This window comes from Tympanuchus pallidicinctus, unplaced genomic scaffold (assembly GCF_026119805.1).
Source record: "Tympanuchus pallidicinctus isolate F22 unplaced genomic scaffold, pur_lepc_1.0 scaffold8, whole genome shotgun sequence".
In the NCBI taxonomy this organism is placed as follows: Eukaryota; Metazoa; Chordata; class Aves; order Galliformes; family Phasianidae; genus Tympanuchus; species Tympanuchus pallidicinctus.
This window is the reverse complement of record NW_026294802.1, coordinates 39,084,387-39,098,523: the sequence shown is the minus strand read 5'-3', so window position 1 is coordinate 39,098,523 and position 14,137 is coordinate 39,084,387. Positions and strand designations below refer to the sequence as shown.

At 39.1% G+C, this 14,137-nt stretch overlaps 1 protein-coding gene across 4 annotated transcripts in view; it reads right to left on the bottom strand.

The window, feature by feature from the left end:
* The window catches only part of MET (MET proto-oncogene, receptor tyrosine kinase), an 89,671-nt gene that overhangs the window by 5,266 nt on the left and 70,268 nt on the right, over positions 1-14,137 (bottom strand). For all 4 annotated transcript variants that reach the window (XM_052668434.1, XM_052668436.1, XM_052668437.1 and 1 more), the window contains exons 12-18: positions 11,368-11,514; positions 9,198-9,354; positions 8,275-8,415; positions 5,802-6,032; positions 3,429-3,509; positions 2,629-2,810; positions 909-1,018 (exon numbers count right to left, since the gene is read on the bottom strand). In XM_052668434.1, coding sequence (XP_052524394.1) covers positions 909-1,018; positions 2,629-2,810; positions 3,429-3,509; positions 5,802-6,032; positions 8,275-8,415; positions 9,198-9,354; positions 11,368-11,514 — 1,049 coding nt within the window. The remainder of the gene's footprint in view (positions 1-908; positions 1,019-2,628; positions 2,811-3,428; positions 3,510-5,801; positions 6,033-8,274; positions 8,416-9,197; positions 9,355-11,367; positions 11,515-14,137) is intronic.

Genomic DNA, 14,137 nt, shown 5'->3' with positions numbered 1-14,137 from the left:
GAGGAAAGTGTCCCATTGCTATACTTTGGACTTGGATTATATGAACCAAGATTTTTATCCATTAATGTCATTCCTTTGTTCTTAGAAAGGCTGAAAATCACATTGGTTGATACTTAAACAGCAGCTGCAAGAAAATGTGCTTTTCCAGAGGCCATTCAACTACACAAGCACGCAGACTTTGAAAAAGAACAAGAAATTTGATGTCATAGGTAAAAAGCCTTTTTTGCAGCCAGAGCTCCAAATTACCACATATTAAAAAACCCCAACACTCTAATATTTAATGCTGTATCTCATTAGTTCACAACACAGGTGATGAATCAGCAAAATACTATTGGCAACTACTGTATCAGTTAGACTTTGTGTGAACTGAACTGCCTAGCTATGCAGTGACTGGTAAGATTCTTTGCATACTCAATTTTAAATGTAAATTAGTGTATGCAATTGAGCCAAATTAAGCTTACACTCATATAATGAAAAATTACTGTCAAGAAGTCTCACTTGTTTCTGTGTTCCTGTTTTTCTCACAAAATTCCCTACTGCTAGGTGCGGCTGCAGAGACGTGCTGCTTCTGAAGAGGTTGGGTGAAAGCACAGCAAGTTGAGACAGCAGCAGTATAACTTCCCTTAGGTGATGCCTTTTAAATTCTCTCACCAATGATTTTGAGAGACTTCACTTTCACCTCAACTTTCCTTATTTCCCACACTCAAAAAGCTTATGTGTAACGAGCGAGTCTTTAGCAAGATGAGTAGCTCAGCAGTATGCAAGACAAACATCAGTGTAATTGTGGAATGGTGGAAAAAATCTAGTTTGACTAAAAAGGGAGAATCCCAGAAACTTCTATTTATCTCTTCTATCTGCCTTACACAAAGGAGTGTGATAATGTGCTGGAAATAGATGCTTGTACTTACATACAGTTTCTTGCTGCCAAGTCTCTGTGGACAAATTTTTTGCTTGCAAGGTATTTCATCCCTTTTGCAACCTGAAGACCAAATCCAATTAAATCTTTAACTGTTGGATTCTGTAAAATATAAATGTTTGTAATGCAATGAATGCAGAAACCTGAATAGTAGACTGTTTTTGTTTTGTTTTGTTTTGTTTTTTGTTGCTGTGACTTTCAGTTTTTGATTCAGATATCTTGCCACCAGATTGAGCAAGGTATCTTAGTGCTTATCATAAAATGGCCTAAAGTTTAGGTCAGATTCTTGTATCCATTGAGGAAACATGCTTGAGGAGATGAAAAGGACTGACAGACTCCGAAGAGTGGAGATTGCAGCATAAGTAGCATGACTTGGGAAGTGGACCAATGTGCTGAAACCTCAACAGTACAGCTGATACACAGAATTCACATATGTATATCAGTTCACGTTTGTGAACTTAGAGTAATAACATGTAACTCAGTAGAAAATACTGTGAACTTGGAGCTTGTCAGCTGGAAATGTCCAAAAAAGGAGAATCTTATCTGGGGCAAAATAAGTGCAAGCTATCATCAGTATGATGCTAAGGAAAAGATGGATGAGACCTTAGCAGCTTTCAGGGAAACATTTCCTGCAAACAGCTGGTCTACAACACTCTGGTGAGACCCTACAGAAAAAAAGTTAAATATGGAAATAAATATAAAAATAAACCTGTAATTCTTTTATCCAACAACACAACTTGCTGTGAAGTAGTAAGGTCTAGCAGATAACTGTGTTGGCATTGTTCCATACCATTTTCTTCTGTGCAACAATCCTATTCATCTGTGGTTATTATTCTGTTCATTTCAGGAAGACACATAGAGCTTCTCACACACAAGATTCCTGGTGCTCATAGAATGAAATAAGTTCAAAAGAGAAGAAGTACCTACCCTACAAAGCTTAACTCCTGCAATAATTCTCCAAAATGCCTTCTTTTTAAAAAAAATTATCTATTTTATTTTTAATTTTTAAATTCCTGGCTACTAGGAATCAAGAGCAAAATCTCATTGGCTCAGAAATCACTTTCTATTGCCCAAGCACTGTGAAATGGGTGAATACCACAATATAAAGTCGGCTTAGATTACTTGAGGAAAGATCTGGTAATGTCCTGGTAACGTGGGCCAGTGAGGCCCATGTGAGAAAACTGTAGAATCTCAATAAGAATTAAGAAAATCTTTGATAAGAGAGTACTCACAGTTTGTATAACAATTATTGGTTTACTTTGTTATGATAAGAAGAAAAAAAAATTGATATCAGGAGTGTGACATTCTCTAGCTGGCTGTGAAGATCCTTTACCTTGAAGTTGGAAGAGCATATGGTAACAACTGACAGCTGTACTGAAGTCAATGGAGACACGCAAGTTTAAACCAGCAGATGGTTGGGCCCCTTTACTTGAATCTCATAAAGACATTTGTTTATGAAGAGGCTTATGGATGGGAAATGAGAAATACTTATTGCTGATAATTTCTGGGAAACACTGTAGAAAGGAATTTGAGGGGGAAGGGAAGGAGTGGCAGCGCTGTGGTTGGGCTCGCTGCCAGCATAGGCAAGTGCCAAAGGTTAAGGTGTAGTAACAGCAGCAAGTTGCATACCTAATGTAATTATCAACCTGTAGTGTTGGGTCTGGGTGTGACTAGACTTGATTAATGTTCCATTGACATCACTGCGTACTTACATGAGTCTCGTTCCTAATGAAGTTTCGAAGGTCTCCGTGTTTCATGTACGGAAGGACCACTAAGGGGGATCCTTCATTGGGTAAACAGATTCCCAGAAGTGACAGAACGTTGGGATGAGTGAAATCTTTCATGATTATTCCTTCTTTCAGAAACTGAGCTACTTCTTCCAGGTCTGTAATTCCTAAGAAATTCAGCATTAAAATGTAATAATTAAAAAAAAATAAATTTACAGTTCATTTCTGTACAGTGTCATTGCACAAATGAAACTGATAATGAGAAGCTACAAATATGCTCCTCACCTCCCACATTGCAGCTATGCTATGTGCATAGTTCTTTTACAATGACCAAATGTGCTGTTTTTAATTCAAATTTTTAAATTAATTTTAATTAATTTCTCCTTTGTTTAGTATGAATTGCATAACAAGACTCCAGTAAAGCTTTTAATAAATTTTGTTATAGTCTCTTCCTGATTTTCCAGCATCTTTGCCTGCTGCTTATCAATTTAACTTCCAAAAGCAAATCTCAAGGAGTCAGTAGAATAAAAAATGACACTATATTTCCCTCATTTTTCTCTATCCTATTCTTTGTAGAGGAAAAACTTGGACATTTCATTCAATGAATAAATATATAGCAATGCCTAATAGTAATCTAAAGTCACTGGAGCTGCCCTACAGATAAATTTAATCCAGTTGCAACTGGGAATTTCTGTTTGTGACAGTACACTTCACTGTAATTGATTAGATCATCATAGTTGTCTTTGGAATTATGGTACTGTCGCACTCTCAAACATGTAACTCACTATTCAGCGATTTCACAGCACAGTGAATTTTCCTGCCATCATTATCCAGCAGTGTTCCATGGTACACACACCCAAAATGACCTGTGTAAAAAATGAGCAAGATTAGCTTTAGTAAAATTAGTCTTCTGATATTTTCCATTGGGTAGCAATTAAACTTTAAGAAAGTGATCACACTCTACTTCTGTGCAATTCCCAACACTTGTAATATTAACTGGAACTAACACATAAAACAGTCATTACATGAAGCCATCATTACATAAATGAAAACTATCTGCAACATAATTGATATTTCTTGTCCTAGATGAAGTATCTAAATAATGACAAGGCTGGCACCACAGCTGCTTCATGTTCTTGTTAATGACCATGCACACAAAGCAATACATCAGCCCATTCCCACCATACTGTCCCATTGGACAGAGTTGAACGGGGGCACTGGAAGGCGCAAGGCAGCAGCAGTTAGAAGGAGCTGATTCAACCACTGCATCAGCTGTTCCAAGGGTCTGGTTTAACCTGCACAGCTGTGATGTATCTTTAATGGCAATTTGAATAAAGAGGCTCTGTGGGCTTATAATCTTTCTGATCTTGTTATTTCATGGAAAACGTTGAGTGTTAAAAGTGGTGTATTGGCCATGAAAGGTTTGGGAGTCACTCCACAGTTAGCCATATTGGTAGGAGGCAGCCTGTTGTTTCTGCTGTGGTCTCGTTTCTAGTGCACAATATCACTAAAAATGATGAGCACAATTTGCCTTCTTGCTGACAGACTAAGCAGTGAAATAAGCTGGTAAGGACACAAAAATCCTTCTGAACCTGTGTTTTTCTGTCGAGAAAACTGAATAGTCTGCAGAATGGAAAGACCTACTGTGAGTTGACTTGTTTGGGAAGCATAGAGAACTTCAAGCTTCAGGCACATCCATTAAATAATCCAGATCAAATTATGTACATATAATGGTGACTTTTCTTCATGGATGTACTATTTAATGGGCACTTTTAAGACACTAATATTTGCAGTCAAAAAACAAAATAGGTGTTGGTTTTTTTTTTTTTTTTTTTTTTTTTTTGCAAGTTCTTCAGACAGAACAAGATTATTTTTACTAGGTTCCAGCCATAAGTGCTGGTTGGAGCCCAGCTGGCTTTGACTTTGGCTTGGGGTAAAATTAATATAAAGTTTGTTTTATAAAAACAACTCAAATCCCATCAGACCACAGCTTGTTTGGAGCCTGGGCACAAATCCTAAAGCTTGGATTGGGTGTGTCTGAAACATTTTTGGGTTTGGCCCATTTCTAGTTATGGAGGTGAAAATTAAAACAGGTTAATTATGTTGGTGTCATTCCTGATATTTTTCAGCATTAAAAAATGGGAAATTACTTGGCCTTCTCTGAAACAAGAAAGAAAAGCAAAAGGCCCACCCTTGCTTTGGGGATGATGAAGTGTAATACATGGAAGGGAAACACACTGACTGTATGTTTGATTTGTGGCTATTTTCCTGCAGAGAGGACATTAGGAATATCACTTACAGTTCTGTAATCAGGATTCTGGTACTCAAAAACAGATCTCTTGAGCATGATCTGTAGAAGTACTGAAAATCCAGTTTCCACTTGGTTTATTCATATGTACTCAACAGCATAGATTTTAATAAATGTCATTAACAGAAATATTGACTTGGGCTATGAATGTGAGAGAGAACTCATTCATAAGAAGATGTAGAGAAATAAGGATTATGGGAAAAAAACAGAAAAAATGGGAGACTTACTCAACTTGCTGTTGGGTTGAGCAAGGAATGGAGAGGAAGAGAGAGACTTCAGTAAAAGAAAACAGTGAACTCTTCAAAGCTGGGGGAAACTTGTGGAGAACATGTACATGTACACATCCATGTACTGAAGGCACTTAGTGACTGAGGGGATTTCAGTGCCATGGAGCAACCCACACAGCTCTCATGCTAGGAGTTTAAGACTCACTGATGCCTCCTCCTTGGCACCTCCTGCCAGTTAGGCACACACCTTCGGCTTGTACAGTATTCTGCTGTAGCTTCACTCCCTTTCTGCAGCCTCATAGATCAGACTGAGCTTTTTGGTGGCCTGGAAGAAGGCAAGAGTGAGGCAGCTGAAGGGTATCAGCAAGTCTCTTGAGTTCAAAGGAATCTCATTAAATGTCAGGCTACTTCCCCTCTCTGTGGTCTTCTCCAACTCTAGCACACAACCCTTCACATGACTTCAAAATGAGAACCCCCTTGGCTGTCCTCTTGATTTGGTGTACAGGATGCTGTGCCATAAGAGGAAAAAAGCTTGAAAAACTCCCATGTAGATACCTGATTCACAGTGGTTTATGATGACTGGATGTGCAAAAAACCCAACAGTTTGCAGTCACAGTACCCACCTCTTCCTATTACTTCGCTGAAATGTACAATCAGGCTATCAGCACCAATAACAACGTGCTGGACTTCTTTGACCAGGTCAGGATTTAAGGCACTGATATCAATGTGGACGTTCGTTTGAAGAAGAGGACTGGCTAAATCTGAGTCCCCACTGGACAGAATTGGAGAGAGGTCAGAGTGAGGATATTGGACAGGTCTGCACGATCCATTCTGAGACATGCTTGGGAACTGATCTGCAAGATGAACATAAAATATTTTAGTATTTTCAGGCTTTTCCCTAGAAAATGAAAAGTTTTCTTTCACTGATAAGCAAGGGTTTGACTTTACCATATGAAAGCAGCTTGCTTTTGCAAAAGATTTTCTCACAAAGGAAAATGAAAATAAGCACTGCTAATCTGCCAGACTCCAGGGAAACCATGTCACTAGAAACTTACACTTGTCTCAGCTCTACTTTTATGAAAGCAAATGGACAAGATTTCCACTTTTAGAAAGGAACAGAACAAGATCTTGTCACTTCTTGCCAAGGGCAGTTTCTAGTAACTGTGAGTAATAGAATTAAAATGGGAAAAATGATAGAGATGGGGGAGAAGGAAGTAGTGGACAATTAAAAACACGAAACCTACTGTCATGTTTTAATTTGGTAGGTAACTCTACTTTTCATGCAGGTTTCCAAACTGCTGGTGACTAGCTATATTTATCCATTGGTAAATATTCAACCAGGGAAATGCCGAGAGGTGATTCATATCCTGTAGCTCCTGAAGATAATACAGTTGGTGCTACTCATGAAAATAACATGAGCCAGCTGATTCAAAATAGCAGAAATTAAAATGTTTCAGTCAAGCAAGAAGTATTTATTTGAGAAAATTATTTTTGTCAACATTGTGTCTAAGTATGTTAAATTCCTTTTGTTTAAAGGATTTTTTTTCCTGGCATTCTATGTAATGGAATCAAGGAAATAAGTTTAATTTACACTAATTTCAGTTTGGAATGATTCCAGTGGAATCTGTGAACAGAATTTAGCAGAAGGTCAAAAAGAAAAGAGGGGAATAAATTTAACAACAGAAATTATTAGCTATTTTATTGCACAGACATGGTTTATATATTTAAGTGTAAGACCTGGGAGGTATTCACATAGCATTGTTGCCACACAAGGTAATGAGAAAAACTCACCACTGCTCTACCTGGAAGCAAAGCCAAAAACTCTTCCATTTACAAGCTCCAGTTATGTCACCAAAAGCAAGTATCTATTTAATAGCCATGGTAAAATTAGCTATGGTCGTGAACTAATTTTTATAGCTCCTGCATGTAAGTGTGCTTGTCTTAAAATATTCCTGTCATTTTATTCTTTTATGGTAAATTAAGTGAATGCCCTTATGGCAACACTTGGTGAACAAACCTCATTCTCTGTGGTGCTTTGCCAGTGCACAGTGGCCCTGGGATCACTGCAGATTTATGTTCTATTAAGGATTTTTGCACAGTCTTGTCTCCTGTATCACCTTCCCTTCTAACACTGGCACAGACTTTTCTTTCCTTCAGGAATCTTTCAGTCAAGAAGCTTCCTGTGCCAGCTGTCAGCAGCAAATATAAAATCAGAAAGGAAGCTGGAAACTGGCCCAACTACTAAGAAAAATCTGTGATATCTCAAATATCTTAATGCAGTAGATCCTAATAGTTAAATCTGTTTAATGGAAATCAGAGGACATGGACTCCACATTTCTTAAAGGACAAGTTCATTCTGAAGTGGTTTGGTAAGAGCAGTGGAGTTCTCTTCTGAAGAATGTCCACTCTAAAATGGTGTTACATAGTACAGAAACATATTTAGCACAGGATTAATCTTCCCTTATACTCCTAGACCTGCCAGGGAACACAGTGTTTTCTGAGGCTGGCATCCTAGCACACATGGATCTCCATTTGAACTGTGACAATCGGCACAGCCCTTTATCTTAAGTTTTAAACTGAATATTTCTAGGTGATAGAACTTGCCATTTATAGAAGGGCGATGAACAGACCAAAGAATACCAGTTTACAAAAGTTTCATTTTCCATTTGAGCTGACAGATCTGCTTTATAATGACTCTATAAAGTCATTGATACACGCTGAAATTAAAACCACTTGCCATCCTTAAAATCATGCTTTCAGACTGGATTTCATCATAGTCTGGCAAACATCATGATAATACAAAATCATTAGATCCACTAGCTCCTAATTAATTGTGGAAGATGCTTACAGTGAGCTTCTACTAATAATAGTTTGTTAAATTCCTGAAAATGAAGTAGACTAAAAGTAAAAATTCTTTTCACCTTAATTTTGGGAAGCACCTGAGAAGCTCAGTTCAAATAGTGAACCTGTGAACACGTGATAATCCCGTACAATGGAGACATGGTCAAACAGCCCAAATGGCTGCAATCTGAAGGCAGAGGAACAGCAAGATACATAAAATGGTATCATCAGCACAGATTCATAGTACAGACATACCTTCTAGGAATGTTGACCTGTAATCTACAGATTCGCTGGAGACCATTTCTGTCGTTGGACTGACACTCCTTGCACTCACCAGCCTGTCCAGGTGAGGAGTGTGCACTCTGCCATCATAGCGCACCAGGTCACTTCCCAGATCTGAATGGGAAGGAGAAAAATATTGTAACACTCTCATGTTTACTGAATGATAACATTAACTTAGTAATTCGTTTAATTTTAGATGTTCCTCCCAGCTAGGAAAAAGGTCAGCTGTGTCTGAGGCAAATATAGGCAGGACCTGAACTTCAGCTATTTGACTAGGACAAGAATTGATGTAATGCGTTAGTGTCTCATTCTTGGCCATACTGAAAGATCCAAGGGAGGTCTGAAGCCTCTGGGACAGCTTCATGACTGCACTGTGACATCACATCAGGACACAATCTGGTTCTATAGCAGCTCCCTCCTCCTTCCCACTTGCATATTGCAGCAGTTTCCACTGGAAGGAAAGTCAGACACAGGGGCCAGAAAGGAGGCAAACTTTCACCTAGGTCCTGATTTGAGTGAACAGGACACTGCAGTGCTCTGTCTTGCACAACCTAGGCTCAGTGTGGGGACTTACAAGGACACTGGAAGCTGAAGAACATGTGGTTCCGGGTGCACCATCTACTTGCCCCTCTTGTAGGGGTGACTGAGAAAAAGAAGTTACTGTGTTTCCCTAATAACTCAGAATTTCCCCCTTCAGGCACAGTGCGGCCCTTCACTCAGCTCAGGCAACAGCCAAGGGTTGAAATGCATCTAAACATTGAACTAGATTGTGAAACTTCAGCTCACAGGTTACAGAGGGGCACTGCACAGCACTTAATCAGAGCATAAATTAATGATTTTTAAAAAAATCTAAGGTATAACAACTGAATGATTGATTGGAGTTTACTATGATAGACCTTTAATCTGTTTCTTCTTCCTTCTCCAGAGAAAAAATACCAAAAAGATAAAAATTACAACAGATGTTGAAACAACTCCAGCAATCAGTCCTGTGAAATTCTGATCTTGCCGGATCAGCACTTTCCCAATAACTGTTGACAAAACTTCTTGCTTCCACTGGAAAAAAAAACAACAAACAAAAACAAATTAAAAAACGTAGTGTGACGATTTCAAAAGGCAAGTAAGAAATAGATTGTTAGTACTGAATATAAACTGATATATCCCATATGAAATACATCTCAATTTTATGATGCTCTACTGAGATAAGACACTGGCAGTGCAGAAGTGATTTTATTGGTGTCTGTGAAAACAGATCTTTGTGTTTGTGATGCCTTACTTGCTTTCAGGAGCTCTGGTGGGGACACAGCTAAGTATGTGCCACCCCACACACACAGCACTCTCTCACACACACACTGCACAACAGGGTTATGTTGTTATCAGATTAAAAATACCAAATTCATACATTCACTCGAATGGATAGGCCTATGGATACATGAGCTGAGATGTATGCTTATGAAAAAAAAAAAAGCCCAACTGTCTTTGATATGTGTCCTTTTGGCATAGCCAGTCTGTAACATCAAACTGTCTTTCTGTTGACAGCATGCCTGCATTTGAGTTCCCAAGGTCACGTGAGGCTGTCCCTTGCCAGCTTCTAGCTTGTCGACAGTTTAAAGAAACAAAACAAAACAAAACAACAACCCCCAAATCAACAACTGAGCAAAACACCAAGCAGCTAACAGGGAAAAACTGTTTCAGATCACACGGCACTAGCTCAGTCAGTTGGAATGCATTTGGCCATCTTTTCTCCTCCTCCTGTGGAATTCATTCCTCTGGGTACTGTAATGATGGATTTGCCCGTCAAAAGAGCAAATTTTCTTGTTCGCTGGGCAGACTTCAATTTCTGAGGCTCCTTGCCAGTAAACAAGCAGAAACCTTATTTAACCCCTTTGTGTTGTGCCCTTTTCTACATATGGAATGCGTGTCGCACATATGTGCTGCTTAGAGGTTATGGCCTACTGTCACGCAGTAGAACAGATTGAATGAGATTGAGTATGTAAAATACAAATAGGTACAGAATGTAAAATAGGAGCAAATACTGTTTGAAAGTAGGCACTTACAAATCTGAGAAACAGATGTGCCAGAAGGGAGCTGCACCTCATTCTACAATTTGTCTGATATGCCCAAGATATTGATTTCTTACTTTTCAAAGCAAATGTACATTAAAATAAATTAACATTTAGTGCATTAAAACGAATAATTACTATTTACTAAGATTGTAGTAACACATAAAAACATCTTTCAGAGGACAGAGTCTCATTGAGATGAGTGCCATTAAAGCACAGAACAAAACGATGGTCCCTGTTCCAAAGAGTTTACACAGACTATGATCCTGGTCAAACTTAGATGACTGCTAATGTTAGTGTTTCCATTGTTTTCAGTGACTTGGAGTCCATGCTCAACAAATTTAATTTGTTAAAATGAAATTCCCCCTCCCTGTGATTTTACATATTTATATTTTTAAAAATACAGACATGTTGAAAGATTTTTGCTCTATTCTATGAATCAGTGGATCTACAATTTAAATCTGCGGTAGAATTGTGAATGACTCGAGAACAAAGATGAAACTCAAACATTTGGTCTCAGTGTCTGCATCTTGCAAAACTAATGAGCCTATATCTGTATAAAAGAGGAAAAAATATTTCAGAAATCCAATCCTATTGTCTGTATCACAGTTTTTTGTTGTCTTTAAAAAAAAAAAAAAAAAAAAAGACTTATGAGCTCCTAAGAAAACCCACTCCATTACAATTTCTTGTTCTTTACCACATGGCATCACTTGTCTTTGGATTAAGAACTAGCGTTTTATTTCTGTGGTCCTTAGTTCAGGTTCTACTTTGTGCCTGAGGCTCCAAAAGTCTCTATACAAACTGGTAATGGCAATTATAATGATAATATTGCTTTTAAAATAGTTGACATTATTAGAATTTCCATCCCAAACAAACAGAGACTGAGATGGAGATATCTCTGAAAACAGAGGATTGGGCTTATATCTGAAGTTTGTAAATTCAATAGTGTCACTGGGATTGATAATTAGGTGATATTAATATCACACGTGCATTGTAGCTGCCTCACCTCTATATTTAGCTCACTGTTGGATTTCAGGAGATCGCTCGGAACTGTGCACAAAATTGTTTCTGACTGCAAGAGAAGGTTTTCACAGCTTTTATTTCCAACTTTTAGCACCTCTCCTTTAACAGCTTCTGAATCAATATAATTTCCCTTGGGAAAAAAAAAAAAAGAAAAAATCAATTTAATATTACATAACATCCTCATAAAAATTAGGGAGAAGGGCTTTTATTACCTTAGAAAATGTTTTTAATGAAAAAAAACAAACCAACAATTGTAAAATAAAACAGACTAATACAAGTTTACATTGACCAGTCAATATGTGTATATCAGATTTATTCATGTAAATGGGAGTTTGACAGACAGGCCAGCGAAGGGGGGATAATAATGTTTAAGGATAAAATCTCCTGTCACTACTACTCACACAGCCCATAAGGACTTCTTAAAATCCAAATGTTTGAGGAATAATTTCTGCTGGTCCTGTTTAGATTTTTGCATAATTTTCACAAGAAAGAAAGCATTATGTGATCCTGTTGTTTATACAAAATGAACATTATATTATCCACAAACTAAAGGCATCTCAAATATTTTGTTTTGCAAGTGATTATGGCTGAGGGAGTGAAGCCCTCAAAAAGGAGTGACTGGATTTTAATAATAAAAAATGCACAAATCTGTTAAAATGACATTCCTCAGACCAAAGAAGAACAAACTCTGTTAAAGATGACAGCATGAAAAGTGCACTCCCTACACAGAAAAGCTGCCTTCACATCTCAGACCTGGATGAAATATTATTCCTTCTGGTATTGTGATAGTGGTGTCCGAAGACCAAGGTCAGGATCTTTTGTGCTTAGGACTACATTGGTATTTAGGAAGCTACAGTGCTGCCCTGACCCATTTACAGTCCAGCTTAAGATAAGATGAAAGAACCGGCATATTATGAGGGAGTAAAAGGGGAGAAGGGTAGACGGGGAGTAACAGTAATGCAGTCTATTGATGTGGGCTGGCCTGGGAGTTTTTTCACGAGACAGGAGGAAAGAGTCATGCCTGACACTGCTGTGAGGCCTCGTCTACTGAAAAGAAAATAAGAATCCCACTCCGAAGAGCAAAATAAATGTTACCTTGGAAAATGCTTTTTTTAGGTCTGAGGCTGACCCCTGGGGAAATTGTAATAAAAATAAAGGATAGCCACTTTAATGACCTATTTTGACTGGCAAAGCCATACCCCAGGTGAGTGCTTTTTAATTGCTGGCAAAAAAAGTCCATTTTGCTATTTTTTTTTCTATCTACTTGGAGCCATTCTGTTTGGTGTTGAATATTCAGTGGGCCAGGCATTGACTGGTGCTTTAGTGCTTGTTAGTTTGGAAACTCACTGCAGATTGTGAGCCATTCAAGTTCAAATCTATCCTTTGAATTATTACCTTAAAAGACCTGAACTTGGGTCTCCTGTGTTCAGGACAAATGTATGGTCATGGAGAATGTGGATGAGTGGCCTCTGTTTTCCTTCTGCACCAGATCTTAGGAAATTTCCTCCACTGAAACTGATGCTTAGCCAAAGGACATAATCACACTGATATTTCCCAGGGCGGTCCTTAGTCAGTTACAGTGAAGACAGGTGTGGCAGAGAACATCCAAGATCTCAAATGTGATGTGAAACATGACATTTGTGCTGCTTATCTCTCTGGTGAAAAATTTATAAATACGTGCTAGTCATGTAGGCCTAGGCCTCTTATGGAAGCATGCAGAGACCTGGCACTGGCTTGGCGCATCAGCACAACTCCTGACCAGGCCAGGCCTCTGCAGGTTGTGTGCAGCTCAGGCTATGGCCAGACGATGCAAAACAAAAGAACTGACACAGGAGTAAAGCAAGGCCCCTTCTTCACCACTGTCTGTCCTGCTTGCACCACTGCTCCAGGCTTGGGCAGAGACAAGCTGTGCAATTGCTGCTGCAGCCCTCAGATCTGACCTGGCACACAGTCCCAAAACCTCGGTCTGCTGCAGTACTTCAGAAGTCATTCCTGCACCAAGAGGCTGTTGAAGAACATTCTCAAGAGCCCCAAAGCGATGTCCCCGGCAGAATTAGGGCACCTTTCTCCTTGGCAAATGTGGGGTGCCGAATGATACTGATACAGGGGTTACCCTGTCTTTGCAGCGTGTTACTGCTTGCAGTATCTACAGACAGGCGGCTTTCTTGACATGACTTTGGTCAGAAGTTCCCAACTGCACAAAGTGAACTGAGTGCAGGAGTCAGTGCTCTGAAAACCTATCAGTTCCTTCCTGGTCCAGATCAGCAGCTCTTACGGGAGGCCATGAGCAGAGTCTTTAGCAGATTCTGTTCTTCACTCTTCCCCGACAGCAAGTTTTTCCTACTCTCTGAGCTTCCTATATTGGCAGGAGATGGGAGCTCTTCTAAAGTAACGTCTCTGTGGTGTTGAAGCAGTGAAGTGCTTCAAGCCGCTCTGCTGTGACCGCTCTGACCGGGGCATGGCGGGCACTGAGAGACTTCAAAGAGTCACATACTTGGCAGAAGAAGACAGTGATGATGTGGGTCCTTAAGAGATGTGGTAGTGTGGAAGACAAAAGGGCTGGCACTGAACACAAGAAAGGCTGGCATTTATGGTGCATAGTGCCCTGACTGTATTTTAGACACTAGACCTGATGTTTTCTTGCACGTAACATTTTCTTACAAAAATGTTTTTTGGTCATCAGGGAAAACCAAATAGTACCTTTTAATCAGGACCCACAATCATTTGATGGAAGTTAATATGTCACAGTAGAT